The sequence below is a fragment of the Gavialis gangeticus genome, unplaced genomic scaffold, assembly GCF_001723915.1.
Source record: "Gavialis gangeticus isolate Ggan-Ray unplaced genomic scaffold, GavGan_comp1, whole genome shotgun sequence".
Taxonomy (NCBI): Eukaryota; Metazoa; Chordata; order Crocodylia; family Gavialidae; genus Gavialis; species Gavialis gangeticus.
In genome coordinates, this window is record NW_017729032.1 from 128,514,508 (window position 1) to 128,532,484 (window position 17,977).

At 40.8% G+C, this 17,977-nt stretch overlaps 1 protein-coding gene across 1 annotated transcript in view; it reads left to right on the top strand.

Moving 5' to 3' along the window:
• ITGBL1 (integrin subunit beta like 1) overlaps positions 1 to 17,267 on the top strand; it is a 391,746-nt gene extending 374,479 nt beyond the window's left edge. The window contains exons 9-11 of the mRNA XM_019525130.1: positions 6,700 to 6,846; positions 12,673 to 12,786; positions 14,442 to 17,267. Coding sequence (XP_019380675.1) covers positions 6,700 to 6,846; positions 12,673 to 12,786; positions 14,442 to 14,533 — 353 coding nt within the window. The 3' untranslated portion in view covers positions 14,534 to 17,267. The remainder of the gene's footprint in view (positions 1 to 6,699; positions 6,847 to 12,672; positions 12,787 to 14,441) is intronic.
• Positions 17,268 to 17,977: the final 710 nt, after the last annotated feature.

The window sequence follows — 17,977 nt, forward strand, 5'->3', positions numbered from 1 at the left end:
TGATTCTGAAAAACTTCCACTAACCCCACTCCATCCTTCTATCCAACTCCTTTCCAGTCCTCCAGTGCATTCTTTCTTCCCACCATGCCCCTTTCCTAATTCATACTTCAATCTGAGGGCCTTGTTACACATTAATTTTAGGCAGCTCCTGGAGCTCTTAACCCCTGGATTGTCCACACAGTAACATGTAAAACTAGTTTTAAGCACACTTTAAGTTATGCCTACCCCCAGGCAGGTTTATCATTGATCTGTGTTACCCAGCTCATATTCCATTAATGTGTGGCCAGTCCCCATACATGAGCCACCCAAGTTGCAGTCCTCCAGTACCCCAGCATGCAGTGTTTCTGCCTCACCCTCCTGTTCTGTGTGGAAATCTTTCCACCCCCTGAACTTTGCTGCCCAGCAGGCAGTTCTGGTACCAAGCCAACTATCCCACCTGCCCGCTGGGGTGTGACCTTCCCACTTCCAGGGGTGCAACCCCATATAAACAGCCTACAGAGCTCCCATAAGTTGGGGTTTCCTTCTCAGGGGGAGGGGGGCAGTAACTCCCCAAAAGGAGCATTCCCTCATTTCTCCCATCTCCCAGCCACCCCAGGAAGCATTACCAACACCCCCTACACCTGAGTCCCAAATCCCAATTTAGTAAAACATGAGATCTTCTTTAATTTACTTCCTTTTATTTGTTTTATTTTTTATCTTTTTTACTTCTTTTTGTTATCCTTCAGTGGCTGACTTCCCTCATTTTACCACCCTTCCCCCACCCCCATTCCTTTTCCACCTCTCAGTTCATTCCCTACCCCCATCCCAGTAACTCTTCACCTCCCAGGTTCATGCCCCCTCTCCCCATTCTCTCACACCACCCTACCTAGGACAGGGATAGAAGCCTGTCCTGGCTCACCAGCTCTGTAATTGCGACTCAGAGCTGTAGCTCCTAGTTAGCCCCTATTTACAGTCAAAGCTGTGCAGGTGGGGGACAGTCAGAGAAGATTTTTAACTTTGAGGTGTGGCTGCTCCAAACTTGAACTAGCAGTAACACAGATCAATATTTGAGCAGCACAAAGTGCAACATGTTACAAGGTCCCTAGAGTATCACCCTGTCCTGCTTTCCACCTGACTTCTAAAATGGCTATTTCAACATTTAAATTTATTTGTAGAGTTTAAAGCCAGAAGAGATCATTAGAGCATCCAGTCTGATTTTGTGTATAGCCCACATCTTTAACTTTCACCCAAGTCATCATGGGTGAAGACCCTGGTAACTTATACTTCATTAAGATGTTGACTCAGACATCCAATCTTGATCTGAGGACATTCCAAGATGGAAAATCCATCAGTCCTTGGTCATTGTCCCAAAGGTTAATCACTCACAGTTAAATTTGCACTTTATTTCCCATCTTTATCAGTCTGGCTTCAGTTTCCTGATGTAGGTTCTTGTTTTGTTTTTCTCTATTTTAAAGAGTCCTCTAGTACTTTAAATTTTCTCCCCATGTAGGTACTTATGCACTATAATCAAGTCATCTGTGTCTTCTTTTTGATAAGTTAGATTGAGCTCTTCAAGTCTCTCTCTCTCTGTGTATGGCAAATTCTCTAGCCCTTGAATTATTTCTGTGAATTATTCTGGCAGTTTTCTACACCCCTTTCAAATTTTCAGCATTTTAAAATAAGGATGCCAAAGCTATGTGGAGTATTCAGTAGATCAGTTTAATCAGTGACTTTTACAGAGATAAAATTACCTGCCTGCTCCTATGTATGACTGCCCTGGTTATACCACCAGCTGCTTTTGCTGCAGTATCTCTCTGGAAGATCAGACTGAATTGCTTGTCTACTGTGATCTCCAAGGCCTTTACAGAGCTACTGCTTTCTAAGATATTCTCTCCAAACTGTACATATGGCATACAGACCTTGATCCTGAATTCCTAACTTTGCATTTGGCTGCATCAGATTTTGTTTGAATGGGCCCAGTTTACCAAACCATCCAGATAAAACACTGTGACTGCTTTGCCTTTGTCATTTACTGTAATGCCAAACAGTGTCATACACATACTCTGCCAGCAATTATTTTATATTTCCTTCCTAGATCATCGGTGAAAAAATTGAGTAGCACTGGGTATGCAACTGGCCCCTATTGAAACAGCACTATTTGATGACTGTTGGCTATCTGTTTGGTGGTCAGTTCTTAATCTGCTTATCAAGTGCTTTATTAATGTTGCACAGTACTAACTTTTTTAAAACCACGAAGTCATCAGAAATGGACTCAAAAACTTCATAAAATTATAACATGTATCACATCTGTTCAGCTACCTTTATCAACCACATTGGTAATTTTCAAAGAACGAAATTAGGTTTGTTTGACAGAACAGATCTTGTGATACTAATAACCCCTTGCATTTTGATAATTAAATCCTATATTAATTTATTTTCCATTATCTTGCCTAGGCTTCATGTCAGGCTAATCAGATCATCCTGCCTGTCACCTTTGCATATTGATACAATATTGGTAGAAATTCTGGAATCTTGCCCCAAGCACAGAGGTCACTCACACTGTAGAGATGTCAGCCCAGCCTGGCCACCACCACCGCTCTGTGCCCTGGGCCAGCAGCGGCCAGGGTGGGCAGAAAGCACAAAGCAGCGTCCGGGCTGGGCTGGGCTGGGCTGGGCTGGGCTGACCCCGCTACAGTGCAAGTGACCTCTGTGTTTGGGGCAAGCCCCCTCCCATCAGGAAGGGGCTTATTCAGCCACTTGTACCACAGCAGGATCTGCCCAGTCCAGCAGCTGCTGCTCTGTGCTGGGAGCCAGCTCCCTCCTGGCTGGCCACTGGCATTGCAGTGGAGATCTGCCCAGCCCGGCCGCAGCTGAAGCTTGGGAGGAAATAATGGAGGCGGGGCATCCACTAGCTCCTCCAGGAGTGCAAGTCTCGGGGCCAATGGCTGCATAAGTCGCTCAGGAGCTTGCCCAAGCACAGAATGTGCGACGGGGGCTGGGCCCTGCCCCCACATGACAGATGGAGCAGCAAGCGGTGAGTGCCCAACGGGCAGGAGCCCAACACAGCTTCCCAGCGGGGCTGCATTGTGGGGCCGGCAGAGCTGTCATGGAGTGCACTGGTGCTGCAGGGGCTTACAGGGCTCTGGCCTGCTCCACACCCTGGCACTGCTGTGCACAGCCCAAGCCCACAGCTCAGCCCCTTGCCAGGAAGATACTCGCTCTCCCCCACAGTGTGATTTAACTCGAACTGGCAAAGGTTCTGGGACAGACATTGCATAAACCAGTTTGAGCCAAATAAGTTAAGTCTGATAACTACATACAACCAGGTTTATCTCAAACTGGTTTCAGCCATTTTCAGATTCGTTTATGTGCACTGAATGTCTGTTCTGTTACAGGTTTAAACCAGTTTCTGATCACTTAAACCAGTTTATTTGTAATGTCTGTCCCTGGCCCTAAGTTGCGGCATGTGTGGTTTGCAGTGCTACTGATGGGTCTGCAGCACTGCATACTGCACATGCGTGCTTGTTTGGATACACCCCAGGAAGCCAAATGCAGAGACAGCCCTGGCTTACTTTCCTTCCCAGATCAGGATCTGGTGCCTGGCTCCTCTTCCTCTTCCCCTTGCTCCCAGCAAACTGCTTCCAAACTTCCTTGTTTGCTGCCATTTCACTTGCTATTGACACCTTCCTGTCAAACGATTCATTCATCTACATTTGTCACACTGAGGACTGAGACAGTTACCTAGTAGTGGGTACCATACCTTTCTGTTAAAGAATGGTTTTTCATTGGGTACATGAGTTCTTTGGTAAGTCTCCTAAATTGAAGTCCACCATAATCATGCATAATAGACTGGTGTTTAAGGACTCAGGCTACTCTCCGGTATCATTCCATGATCTGTAATAAATCTTTTCCCGTATCTACTCCAGGCTTGCTTTGTGAGTACATGGATCCATTTGCATGAGGTCCTATAATTCTGAGTAACTAAAACAAGAAATGGTGCCTTTAATAGCATATATACCGTTTGCCTCTGCAACTAACTCTGTCTTTCCTGAATGGGTACCTGGAAATTTTAATGCTCAAAACATTCTGTAAATTATCATATTTAGGTTTTTGGTCAGTATCCATTATAATGAATACAATTTACATATCTCAGAGCTATTGCAGCAAATGAACTCTTGGTTCATGTTTTTTAAGTGTGTTTTCTTAGTCAAATTTGGTAGAAACATAGACCTACATTTTCTAATGCAGTCCTAAAACTGAGTAGCAATCAGTATTTATGAGTTGTAGCCTGACCTTCAGATGTGTTAACAACTTCCATTCAATTCAGTTCATTCCCTTCTCCCTCAGCTTTTTCCATATGAATTCTGTTTACTGTAGATTGTAAACTCATCAAGGAGGAAGTTGTGTTTGGCTGTGTATATTACTTTTACATGCTTTTGGGTTTTCACATGTTATAGATCATGTATAGATAGTAATAACTATGATTAACTGTAATGAAGCTAAAACATTAAAAATAATCAGAGTTTTAGCAAATATTCACATAGCATGAAAGCTTTAGGGGATGGAATATTTTTTGGAAATGGTGAAAGCCAGTTTCCTTAAAATGAAAGATATCAGGTCTATTACTTTTCATGAAATATAAATATGAACTACGAATGGTACCATTTTAAACCCACATTAAGTATACATGGACAAATGCTAACCAGAAATAACTAACATAACATGAACCATGTCATGGTTACTGGGCATTTAAATTTATACAGCTATTAGGATCCAAAATGGAGAACAATCAGTAAATGTTCTAGTAATTATTGTGTGACTGGATTACAAAAATTGTCCTAAATGTGTTTATGTCTGTGAATACAAACTGCTCTAAGACCTCAGACTGATATGTTTAAACTAGTGAATAATTTGATTATCAATAAAGTGTTGAAGAATTCCATTTTCAACCAGTACAAGGTGTGTGCCTCCTTTGGGCTTCTTTCTATTTTGCTTAATGTTAAGTTGAAGGAGAGTAATTACACAGTTTAGTAGAAGTAAAGTGTTGGTATGCTCTTCTGCTTTCACCTGACATACATTCCACCAGCATATTCCTCCAGCTAGTGCCTCTGTTCTCACAACCAGCAATCCTGCCCTAATTAATCATTATTAGGTGGCTCACAGATGTGAAAAAAAAAAGCTTTGCTAGAAGAATCAGAGCATTAGTTTGCTCCAGCTCTGCAGCATTTGTATAGATTGTGTGCTTCAGTGTGGCTTCTTGGTGCTTTTATCTAATAGCTGATTCAATCAGCTATTAGATAAAAGCACCAAAAAACCCAGTAAGGTGCCTGATCTATACAGATGTTGGTTGAGCCAGGTCCAACTAATGCGATGCCTCTTCTGGGCATGCACTAGGCTTGGTGTGAGCTGCATGGAGTTTAAAGCAAAGCGCCATTTTTGCTGGGATTTTTTTACATCTGTAAACACCCTATGTTGTTATAATCAATTCTGTGTACTTGTTCAAAGCATTCCAAATATATTAGATAAAGGGAATTCCCCTTTGCTACTTCAGAAATGCTATACAGTATAGAGCTCACTCTCTTTTTTCTATACTGCTTACTTTCTTTGGACTAAAAACCCCTCTCCTATCTTTGATGCCTCTATTATTTCAGTTTTTAGGCCTTTGACTCATGTTCTGTTGTCCTTTTCTCCCTTGCTTATTCTGTTAACTATATTAGCTAATCTGCTTTTCCCTTCATTGCATTGCCCACATCCTCCAACCTCTGTTGTATGTTTTGTTCCCTTTCTTCCTGTGTTTTATCCTTTCTTCAGGGAATTCCTGTGGGTTTGCTGTCCTCCTGCTCATCTTTCCTCCTACACTCTCTGCTTAGGACTTCATGCCTTACCTCCAAAATGTAGGTCCATCTATGCCTGTGAAAGGAGCTCATTGTGATACTTTTCACTGAAGTCACCTTTGCTGCATGATGTGATCTGTGGACTGCCTCCTTTCCCTCCATTCAGCAGTGCAGGAAGTAGCAGTCACATTTTTCAGCTGCTGAACCGGAGTGTGTGACTGTCATTGTTGGTGATGGTGTGAGGGCCAGTGTGAATTACGCAGTGTGGTTGGACTGAAGAAAAGACTGTTCCTTTTCTAGCACTTTTTGCCTGCAAGAGGAAAAATGTTCCCTATTTCTTTCCCTATCTCTAGCTTTGTCTCTACTCACCTACCACCCTTGCAAGCCCCTTTCTTACTTGTCGTCTAAGAAGTCAGCCAAACATCTATCTACCTCACCAGCCTTTCCCAAATATAACTCTGTAGTGTAGACGTAGCTAACATTGCTAGGCCCTAAGCTGATATGATCTCTCTACCCTCTCTATTAGCTTTACTTCTCGTAAGGGCCAGAGTATTTTGGTGAATTGCTACTCCTTTCTGCCAGAACTAGCTCATAGGAGGACTGAAGGGTGTCATAGCTGGACAGAAGCAGCAGCAATGGGGAATTGAGAGGCCACATCCCAGTCTTTCAGCATATTATTGTCTCATTTTGCTTAGCACAAGAAGAAGGTAAATGAAGAAGCTAATGTGGCCTTGATTATAGGTATGCTATACCAACATGTGATTCAGATCAAGCCTTGCCTGGCAGTTCAGTCAGGCAATTACATGCTGAGGCACCTGGAAGGATTAATATTCTTTTCAGGTAAAAATTTCTTTTGTTTCCATCATTTCTTTCCTTCTTATTACAGGCCATGGCACCTGCTCTTGTGGTCAATGTATTTGTGGAACTGGATGGTTTGGAAACTTGTGTCAGCATCCAAGGAAGTGTAACATGACAGAGGAAGAGAGCAGAAGTTTGTGTGAATCAGCAGATGGCATATTGTGCTCAGGAAAGGGTAAGCATTGGTAGTTGAGCTACCCTATGTCAGTGTTCTGGGAGATAAAAATGATCACGTTGTGGAAGACTGCAGTGGGTTTTTGTTTAATAACAGTTTCTTCTCAAGTCATCCATTGTTACAAGGCTGTTATTATTGGCTTCATAATGCTCATAACCTTGACAAAACACTCACTTCGTTGCATATGTGCCACAGTCACAAGCACTTATCAGCTTTGCTCTCCAGTGCAATTTAGTAACATCATGGGATTTCATGTACCTATTTTGGGCTTGTGTTGAGAGGTGACTATTATGAACTGGTTTATGGCACTAGAGGGGACTATGTTCAACAACAGCAGCATTGGCTGTGCCAGTCTTCCTCTGCCCAGTTAGTGCAAGTGGAAAGCTAGCCCCTGGCAGCACCCATAGCTTCCTTGTATTCCCCCATTAGATATTTTCAGCACTTTATTAATACTATTTTTAATATAGATCTTCAGCTGGCTGGCAGTCCAGTCTGCCTTAGTATGAGGCCAGGCTTGGCATACAGAGAGAATACATTTTAGAAGCTTCTAAAATTCCTATCTTAGAGTCTGCAAGAGGCAAGGATTTCCTAAGGTGACAGCTTTTATTGGACCAACTGTGTAGCTGGGATAAAATTGAACCTAAGGAAGAATGTCTTGCATTCAAAAGCTGGTCTAACTTTATCCCAACTACATAGTTCTTTCAATAAAAGCGATCATCCTGAGAAATCCTCTTGCATAATTTCTGAATCATCACAGCTGCATCAGTCTTACACTATCATATCTTGTAGTCTTTGAGAGTAGAAACAAACAACTTATGTCACTGGAAAGAGGATTTTTTTATCTCTGGTGGGATAAACCTAGTTATAAAATGCAACACAGCTGAGACTCATGGGAAAAAAATAGCACCATGATCTTGAAGCTGGCTGAAGGCCAGTCACTAGTGTAGCGAGTGTACACCATTGGAATGGCCTCCTGGGTGACCTTTTCTATTGTCCTGGATTGCTGGAGTGCAGTGCTCTCTGGCCTGGGCTACTCTTATTATGCCACTTCTTCACCCCCATAATGTACTCTGGGAGAATGAGATGTAAATGACATTGAGCAGGCTTTAGGCCAACTTTCTTTGGCAATTTTAAGTCACTGGAATGGCAATTTAGTTTTCTGTCTGTATATGATATAGGGAATAAGAATGCAGTGCTTCATTGAACGATACATTTAGGAAGGAAAGAGATTCTTTTGCGGTGTTTTTTTTTTCTTCTGCAACTGGCCCAGTATTATAGAAAATGAGGAAATTCCCTACACTTGGACAAAATGACCAAAACAGAAGAACTGGACAATTTCACCATGGTTTCAGCTAAAGACTGATGTCATTTGGGATTTACTGTGTTTTAGCCAATACGTAAATTCTTCTTTGTCAGTCACAAAGTGATTTGCATTATAAAAATATAAGGTGAACTGATATGTGCTACTTCAGATTCTAAACAACTATAAAAGTTAAATAATTTATTTGCACTTTTAAAGGCAAATGCCTTGTACATTTGTTTTTTTTTTCTATATATATGGATAGCTTTAAGCTTCCTTTCCCAACCCCCATTCTGAAAGCAGCTTAGCCAGACCATGTATATTTCATCCTAGAATGTAAATTTGGGGCAAGATCCTCATAAGAATGTAAGAACTGCCATTTACTGGATCAGATCATAATCCCATCTTGCCCGGTATCCTTTGTCAGACAATGGCAGTGTGTGAAGGGACAGGCAATGGCAGTGTGTGGAGGCTGAAAGGGAGAATGAACTGGGTATGACCAGGGATTTTTTCCACTGTTCCTCTCTCACATTCGGCAAGAATGCATTTGGCACAGGACAAAAAAACTGAGACACAGAAAGACCTTTTAGGCTAGAGACAGACATTCGAAATGATTTAATCTTTGCAGGTTAGTCTAACCTGCAGAGATAGAACAGATTTGCAAGTGGACAGACATCCACTTTTCATTCTGGAAATGCAGGCACATGCCTGCAGCAGCTCAGGCCAGAAGCTTGGGGTGCTAGAGCAGCCCTCCCTTCCCTTCCACAGAGAAGCTAAGCTGACGGAGGGATGTGGCCAGGCCCTGGCAGGCTGTCACTGAGCTGCAGCTACTGAGGAGGGCTCTGCCCCACCCCTGCAGCCCAGGCTGGACCTGCTCAGCCCTGGCCAAGGCAACCACAGTGTGGGCCGCAGGGGTGAGGCCCTCCTCAGCAGTTGCAGCTCAGTGATAGGGAAGCTGAGCCCTGTCAGTGAAAGCAGAATGTCCTGGCATGCTGGTCGGGATACCCGGGCTGGCTCAGAGGTACCAGAAGGCCCAGAGCCCAGCAGCCACCCACCGTGGGGGCTGGCTGCAGACACATAAGCCCCTGTGGCACCTCCAAGCTGGCCCGGGTAGTCCGTTGTCCAGCCAGCCACTGCCCATGTGTGCTGGGCCAAGCTGCTCTCACTGACAGGGACCAGCTTTCCTGTCACTGAGCTGCATCCACTTCGGAGGTCCCGACCCCTGCAGCTCAGGCCAGACCCACTGTGTGGCTGCCTCAGCTACAGCTGAGCGGGTCCAGCCCTGGCTGTGGGGCTGGGAGTGGGGCCCTCCTCAGCAGCTGCAGCTCAGTGACAGCTGCTTCCCATGCCCAGGCTGGGCTGGGCTGTGCAGCACCACACTGAGCCCCCCTCCCAGCCCTGCATGTAATCAAAGTTTTAAGAGAGCATAAAGTTATGCTCCTAAGGATCAGAGCGTCCATACTGATAGACACTGACAGATTTTTATAGGAATCATGGTCAAGATAGCCAAACCTCCTTTGGGTATTTCAGTTTTTGGGGAGTCTACCTTCAAATTTATAAAAAGGTCCTGACACTCACAGAATGACTGCTTGAAACTTTAATAAAATTAAGTCCTTTTAATATAGGGCAGGCTGACCACCAAAATTACTAATCACTTTGCAAAACCTTTGTTCGCTAACTGCATCACTTGTAGTAAAAATTCTCACCAATGAAAACAGCAACACCCACCAGGCTGCTGCTTCATCAGCAGTGGATACAGGACTGCAGATGGTTGCTGAAACTGTTCTACACTCAGTTGACTTGATGAGCCAAAAAAGGATCAGGGAGGCCCTGGCTAGAAATCCAAGGGAGCTACCCCTAGTTAATTAGACTGTTTTAATTAAAATGAGGAGGCTCCCAAAGCAGCACATTCCTTGCAAGAAAGAGACTTCACTTTTTTTATTCTTGTAGCGGACTGCTACATTTTGGAGCCTCCTTTCCTTTGGTTCCTTTTACATTATGTTTGTTGTATTTTCTGCATATACTGTTAAGACACCTGTCTTTATGATGGGTCATTTCAGGTTTCTAACAGGATGATTTTCTTCTAAATTTTTCTGATTGATAAAATTGGCATCAGCTTATGCTTTTTCAGCATCAAAAGTTTGGTGAGTTGTAGGTGATTTTGTAAAAAGGGACTTCTGGCTTATATTAATCTCAAGTATGTCTTGTGATTATAAATTATTTTATTTTTATTGTGAGTATGAGATTTTCTTACCATATGTACTTGCCCCAATTGCCTCTTTCTGTAATGGACCATGTACATTTGGAAGTAGAGACATTATTTTCTAATATCCATGGTTTAATAGACAATTATAATATACCACAGAAAAAATAGGTGCTTTAATGAATTTTGCACTTCCCAAGCATTAAAACTATAAGTCACTTAGTATTTAGTTGCAGAGTCCAGTAGTTTACTGTTACAGGCAACATTTTCCTAAAATAAAGCGGTACATTAGTTAGTACATTAACTCAGCTTGTTCTACTATAAATAGATCATTTAGTGAGTTACAATAAGGTTTGGTAGCTGTGCTCATTTGAAGTTTTAATAAATTAGAAATTGAGTGTACTAATCAAAGAACTCTAAGATTTGTAGCAAAAGAGATTATTTCTGGGGAAAATGCAATTAATATACACCATCCAGCATCTGAAGGAAAACTTTTACTTTGAATTTTTACTATGGGACTGATCCCAAACCCAGTAAAGTTAATAGAGAGATGATTGTTGTCTCCATGAGCCTTCTGTAAGCATCCTGAGACTTCAATTTGTTACACTGTTTGATGTATAAGGGAGTAGGAATATATCTTTTTATGTGCTTCCTACAGCCATTATATACATTGTGGCACTCTGTAATTAAGGAGAAACCCTTAAAATAAGGTGACATAACGGGATGCTCAAAAGTGTCCAAATCACTTAGAAGCACATGCTCTTTTGAAGGTCTATGCAACTTTATATTTTGCATGGGGAGTTGAAAAATTCTTCCTCCTAATGTAACAGGGAACTGGAAGCTCCAGTTATGAAAAAGGGTCAGATTCTTCATAATGGTCACTCTGCAAGTCAGGAAAGGGCAAAATAAGAAATACTAGCCAGAGAGCAGGTGGCAAGGAGGAAAAAGGGAGCCACCAATTAACTCGTAATCAGAAAGGCTAGTACCTGGGAGTCGGGGAGTAATCATCCACATGTGGTTATGGGAAGAACAAGATAAGGACTTGCTTGGAAATGGAAAAGGTGGCAGAGGAACAGAAAGCAATGTGATGCACAGCTGTGAGAGAGAACCCTGTGGAGAAAGTGAGCCATCACACACAGTGGGAGAAAGAGAGACAGAGTGCTGAGGAATCCTGTTAAGGGACTGGACTTTCGGGAGTAAGGCAGTGAGAAGCCCAGAAATGGGTTACTCAGGCGGGCTTCATTTTCCCAAATAGACTGGCTAGTTTTTCTGCTGAATGTGGGTTAGAGGGCTTGGAAGTAAGACTTATGAGGGAAGTCTGAAAGAATGATGTTTATTTAATTTGGAGAAAAGACCAAAGGGGGTGGGGGTGGATTTAATAAAAGTCTTCAAATACCTGAAGGGCAATTATCAAGAGGATGGAGATGGGCTTTTCTCTGTCTCCACAGGGGACAGGACTAAGAGCAGTGGCCCCAAGCTGCAGCAGATGAAATTTAGGTTGGAGATTAGAAGGAACTTTCTGACAATGAGGATGATCAAGCATTGGGCAGGCTAGCTAAATTTTCAAGAGCAGGTTAGACAGACAGTTGGCTGGGATGGTTTTGTAAGGGACAATCCTGCCTTGAGCAGGGTCCAGACTAGATCTCACAAGGTTCCATTCAGCCCTGCTTTCCTACGATTCTGTGATCCTCTGAAACCTCTGAAATATTCTTTAGGGCAGGGACAGGGACTCAGGCCTACCTCCCAGGTAAGTGTTTAAACCACTAGGATATAGAGTCATTTACACAAGCTCACACTTTTTTGTTTTTCCTCTGGCCTCATTAATATTTAGTTCTGTACAAAGTGGAACAGCTTCAGTTGAAGGAGTGGGGGGCTTTGAAGAACCACTTTTTACTTAAGTGCCTATATCCACTTGTGGATCTCGTCCTTTGTGCCTTGGTCATAGTGGGCCATTTTCACTCTGGAAACAATTTTATCAACTTCACTACTGTTAGCCCACAAGTGATTTTGGCTTCTTTAGTCACAAAGCAGAATAGCTACTGGGAAGCGTAGGCGTGATTGTGGATTTCTGGAACAAAAGGAAAAACCTCTAAATGTGAGTCATGATTAAACGAAATAGCAAAATCAAGGCATTAGACAGAACACCACTTCACACTCAACTCACCTCTAAAGGACCTTTTTATTCAATAAGCTTTTATCTTGATTATCATCTTTTAGACAATAGCTTGCTAGATAGCAATTGTGTGCATGTCTGACATGTTATATCCCAGACTGAAAAGGGTTATTGCATTGTAACTGCAAACGATCATCTTTGTGATTTCAGGTTCCTGCCACTGTGGAAAGTGCATCTGTTCACCCCAGGAATGGTATATTTCAGGGGAATTCTGTGAATGTGATGACAGAGACTGCGACAAACACGATGGTCTCATTTGCACAGGTGCAGTACAGACTAACCCTTAATTGCTCTTGAGAAGCTGACTGCATAAATGCAAATTGAAGTGAGACAAAACCCAAGCTGTTCTTTGTCCATTGATGTCATACTTTCCTATTATTAAAAATCATTGTAGATGTTAATGGAATGCTTCTTTGTGTACTGTGGATAAATTGGCACAACTTAACAGTTCATAATAAGAATTGAAAACCAAAGCATGAACTACAAAAACTAAATCATTTGTGACATTCAGTCAGAGGAGGAAACTGCATTTGTCCATTTATTCGTGGAAAAAATAGATATATAACAAATATTCCATATAGTGTATTCCTTATAGTAATCCATATATATCTATAGCGATATAGATATAGATTGCTATATGGAATATACTATATGGAATATTAGTAATTCAGCAAGTTGTATGGCTGGCCCCTTTCTTATTTAATTTGCTATAATAGATGTATGTTAATGCATTCAAATTGTAATCTTTGGTAATACAGTGTGAGCAGGTGCTTATATTACAAAGAGAATAACAGCCATGTTTGCTAATACAGTTCCCTTGTATCCACACAATTCTCTCAGGGATGCTAAGATGTCTGACAGTCTTTCTTGTAACATGATAGCTGCTGATTAAACCTGTTCCACCTATCTTAGGTCTGAGGGTTTAGATGGCAGATGCAAAGGGAAATGAACAGATTTCCAACAGTTTCTTGTAGCAGGGGAAGGAGAGAGAAATCTAGTGACAAGCAGAAACATGTGAACTGTTATATTAACTTGGTGGGTATTCCAGAATGAAAATCTTAGACCACAGTCTGTGTGTCTATTCACCTAGGAAACTCTTTGCTGAGCAGTGCTCTCCTGCTAACTAATACCTACAATAGTAGAGGTCAGAACAACATCTCTGTTAAGTAGAGAGGGATAGGAAAAATCTCTAATGATTACAACGTGAGAAATATAATCAATCAGGTGTTCTGGGTTCTGTTCACAAATCTGTCATTGATCACCTGGATGACTAAATTTACAACTGTTCCTTGCATTTGGGTGCTCAACATTGTGAGGTACCTAGAGACCTATTTTTTTAGATGTGCTGATTACCACAATTCCATTGAAATTAATGAAAACCAGGACGTAGCTGTCTTACACTGGGCATCAAAAGGCAATGTTTGAATATATCATTTTTAATGCTCCATGCATCAGTTTCCCTTCTCCAAAGCAGGACAATACCTTCTTATCACAAACAGATTTTGATACATCCTTAGTAAAAATATGAAAGACACCATTTTGTATCAGAGAATCACAAAGCGTTGTTTGTATTACCATTCAGTTTGCTGCGTTTTTAAATGTTAGCTAAAATAGCTTTAGTTTTACCTCACACCTTGAGGTGCGGTGTGAACACAAAGCACAAACAGCTGGGTGCAAATCATGATGGCATAATTACAATATTTACTATTCTGCTGATGGTATTGCTGAAAAGATGTCATTAATTGTTTGAAAGCGTAGGTTTTTGGCTGCTGCTTAATCAAATGTAAAGTGCTCTCTCTACAGAAAAATATGTAAAGGGACAATAAAACTATTTTATTATGGCTTGTTACTTCCCATAACAACACATTTTAATGTAGTACATTTCAATTATGGTAATTATCCCGTTTGCTCTGTTCTAGGCAATGGTGTATGTAGCTGTGGGAACTGTGAGTGCTGGGAAGGATGGAATGGAAATGCATGTGAAATCTGGCTTGGGACAGAATACCCTTAACTACAACAAAGAACATCAAGGACTAAGGGTTGTTTCATGTGTTTTGTTTGTTTGTTTTTTAGGCTGCTAGAACACGTAAATGCAAGGCGAACGACATAGAGCAACCACTAGAAATACTCAGACTACATCTGTATTTCAGAGCACCCTACCAAGGGCCTGCTTCTGTTCCTAAAGATGCCCATGACAAATCTAATATTGCTTCAATGGGAACAGAATTTGGCCATAAAATACTTATGGTTGTTAGCCCAAACCCTATTGGAGTTCATGGGAATTTTGCTTGTAGTCAAATGTTTATAGTGAAATTAAAATCAGTCTTAAAGAGTGCTTGATGGAAGTAGCACAAAAGCAGTTTTTTTGCATAATCTACTTTTTCCAATCTCAGTGTTGCTACATAATGACATTAAGAAAAAAGAATATAGTTGAATATTTGGCAAAAACAATTCTGATGAATTTGATAGTGTTTGTGAAATATTTCATTTGACCTTTGATTCCCTTCTATTTATTCTGATTATGTCAGGGCTCCAATAACAAGAGAAGCTGTAAGTTGCTCATCAAAACCTTAATGCTTTTAATTTTTGTCTGAGAATCATATTTGTCTAACTGAGATTTAAATAACTATCTGCCACATACAGTAGATCAATGACAGAAGTTACGACACCTGATCCCATTGCTAGAACAGAGCACATTTTTTAAACACACAATTTTGTGGCTTCTGTGTCAGTAAGCTGGTTATTTAGTCTTCATACTCCAATACTCTGAAATGCATATTCTTTAAGATTATAAAAAAAAATTAAAAACAGAGAAGATAAACTGTATGATTTGCTATTTTGAATAAATATATTAACTTGTATGTACTTTCATCATACTGTTTTATGTATGTTCACTTATCTAGTAATCTTAAAAGTAAAGCAAATTAAACGTTAACTTTTAGGATGCCAATTCTGTATTCTATTAGGACTTGCTGCTTAGGAACAGATTACACTGTCACGTGGTATCCATTGAATTTCACTATTTTTGTGCAAAGTGGGAGTCGAAAGGTCAACTGAATTGGAAAGTCAGTTATTTAGTATGGAAGACAGGAGTCAGCCAAACACACTCAGAGGATGGCAAAAAAGTATATATGTTTTAAAACAGTAAATACAAACAATGCAGTGGAATGAACAAACTTTTTATTTTTTTTCCAGTGGTGAAATGCTCAGTGTGAAATTCACATTGAATTATGAAAAAAATGCACAAGTGTTGGGACTTCCCTAATTTATTTACATTTCCTTTTCTTTTTTGTACATGTAAATTTGGCAGCCCTTGAATTTTTCAGAGCAAAAAAAAATACATATATTTTCTTTTCAAAAGTTAGTGATTACATCTCAAAAGTATGACTAAGCAATAAAAAGACTTCAATGTTTCTTTTAATATCAAACTGTAATACTGTGTTGTGAATTAGGGATCATGGTTCAGTCTGTTAGAGAGATGCAGGACTCAGAACGAAGGAACCTGGTTTTCAGCTGAAAAAATGTATTTCCATCATGACACTAGAAATTTATTTTCTTATAGAAAGGATTCAGATGAAATAGGAAAAGACAACAGTACAGAGCACATAATAGTTATAAGCATGAAAACGTTTAATGCAGTGACTGAATAGTCTTCAACACATTTTCATTCTGTTCTCACTTTTATTTTGTTCCCATTCTTTATCTTACCTGATCATCTTTTTTTCTAAAAGAAAAAAGAAGACAAAGAAGAAGAGGAAGAAATGCCACTTCTCAGGGAGACAACACAGTCACCTCAAAAAGTCTTTGCATAACACCAGTGTACTGAAAAAAAACAACAACCCAAAGCTGCTATTGTTAGGGAATAAAGCAGAGTTCTAAAATGTATTCATACAGTATAAAGAAAATTTAAAGTAAAATAAATATTGAAAAAATAGTTGGGATTTTATAGCTCTAATCTTCAAATTGTGTAGAGAGTAACAGGACTGACTATATGTATTTTAATATATATGCATTTTACCAACCCTGGTCTTTTGAATTGGTGAACACAAGCTTGTTGGTTTTATTTATTCCTGAAAGTACTACAGCTCTAAACCTCTTATAATAATCAATGTCTTATGGATGTGGGTGCTTCTACTGAGTCAAAATTTTAAGGCTGAAGGCATAATTAACTTCCTTCCTTCCATTTGTATGCAGTACTGATCATAGAAAATAGACAATTAATATTATTTACCAAGATCTAATAGATGTTTTGACTGGTTTGTTTCTATTACACACAGAGATATGTAAGTACACTAGATAGGCATGATATGTCAAGTACTACATTGGATTGGAAAAGATGTTCCTAATTGGTATTACAGGCTGTAAATTACCGAATATCTCATTGTCATATATAATGTTTGATGTATTTTACTTAGTGATTTGGGTTATACTTTTCCTTTAAGTTTGTAAACTAAAACAAATGTAAGTAATTCTTATGTCTAGTAGGAAAAGTTTAAAACATTTTCCCAACTAGTTCATTTTTAAGTTTTAGGGACCGGGTGGATCATATAACCTTAGTATTTCAAAAAGTCTTATCTGAACTGTTTGATAAAGCAAGTAACTACAGGGAAATATTTTTAGAAAATGTTGACAGAGTAACTATGGTTAATTAGAATGTAAATTATGAAAGTAACACTGTACTATATGCCTTTACAATGTTTACAAAGACTACTAAAATTGAAATGGATATCTTTTTACCTTTACAATTTTTATTCTGTTTCTTATTTTTATTGGTATAATCCTCATTACCCCTCACAAACTAAGGTAACCAATAGGCCTTTGTGAAGTGGCTAGTATTTGCTTCCGATTTGGGGACAGTGATTTGATAAGGTGATCCAAATCATTGTTCTGAATCAATTTGGCTGAATATAATTCTGAGATTTGGTTACTGCCAAATCTCCGGATCACCCAGGCCTATCCCCTGCCCGCTCTACCAACGCTAGCACTGTGGAAAAAAAAAAGCCCTGACTCACTGGGTGCTGCTGGGCAGGGGGCTATCCCCGCTGTTTCCCACTGCCCCATGCTGCATGAGCCCCCCAATCTCCCTCCGCACTGTCCCAGCCCCCCCATGGCTTTCCCACCCACCCCAGCTCTCACCCATTAAGAAAAAAAAACACAGAGAAAAACCCTGGACTCACCATTCCTGCTGGCAGGGGGAGATCCCTGCTGCCCCCCACTGCACCGGACCATGTGGGGGGCTCTGCACGAGCCCACGAAAGCCCCGAGGCTGCTGCAGGAGCAGTGTGTCCCGGGGTTTTCTTAATTTTTTTTTTTTTTTTAAAGGGCAGGAGCTGGGCTGGACAGAGCAGCCATGGCTGGGGGAGCGAGGGAGGGGGTGGGGGGTTCATGGCAGAGCCCCCCATGCAGCTTGGGGATGTGGGGGGCAGCAAGGATCGCCCCTCCCCACCCAGCAGCA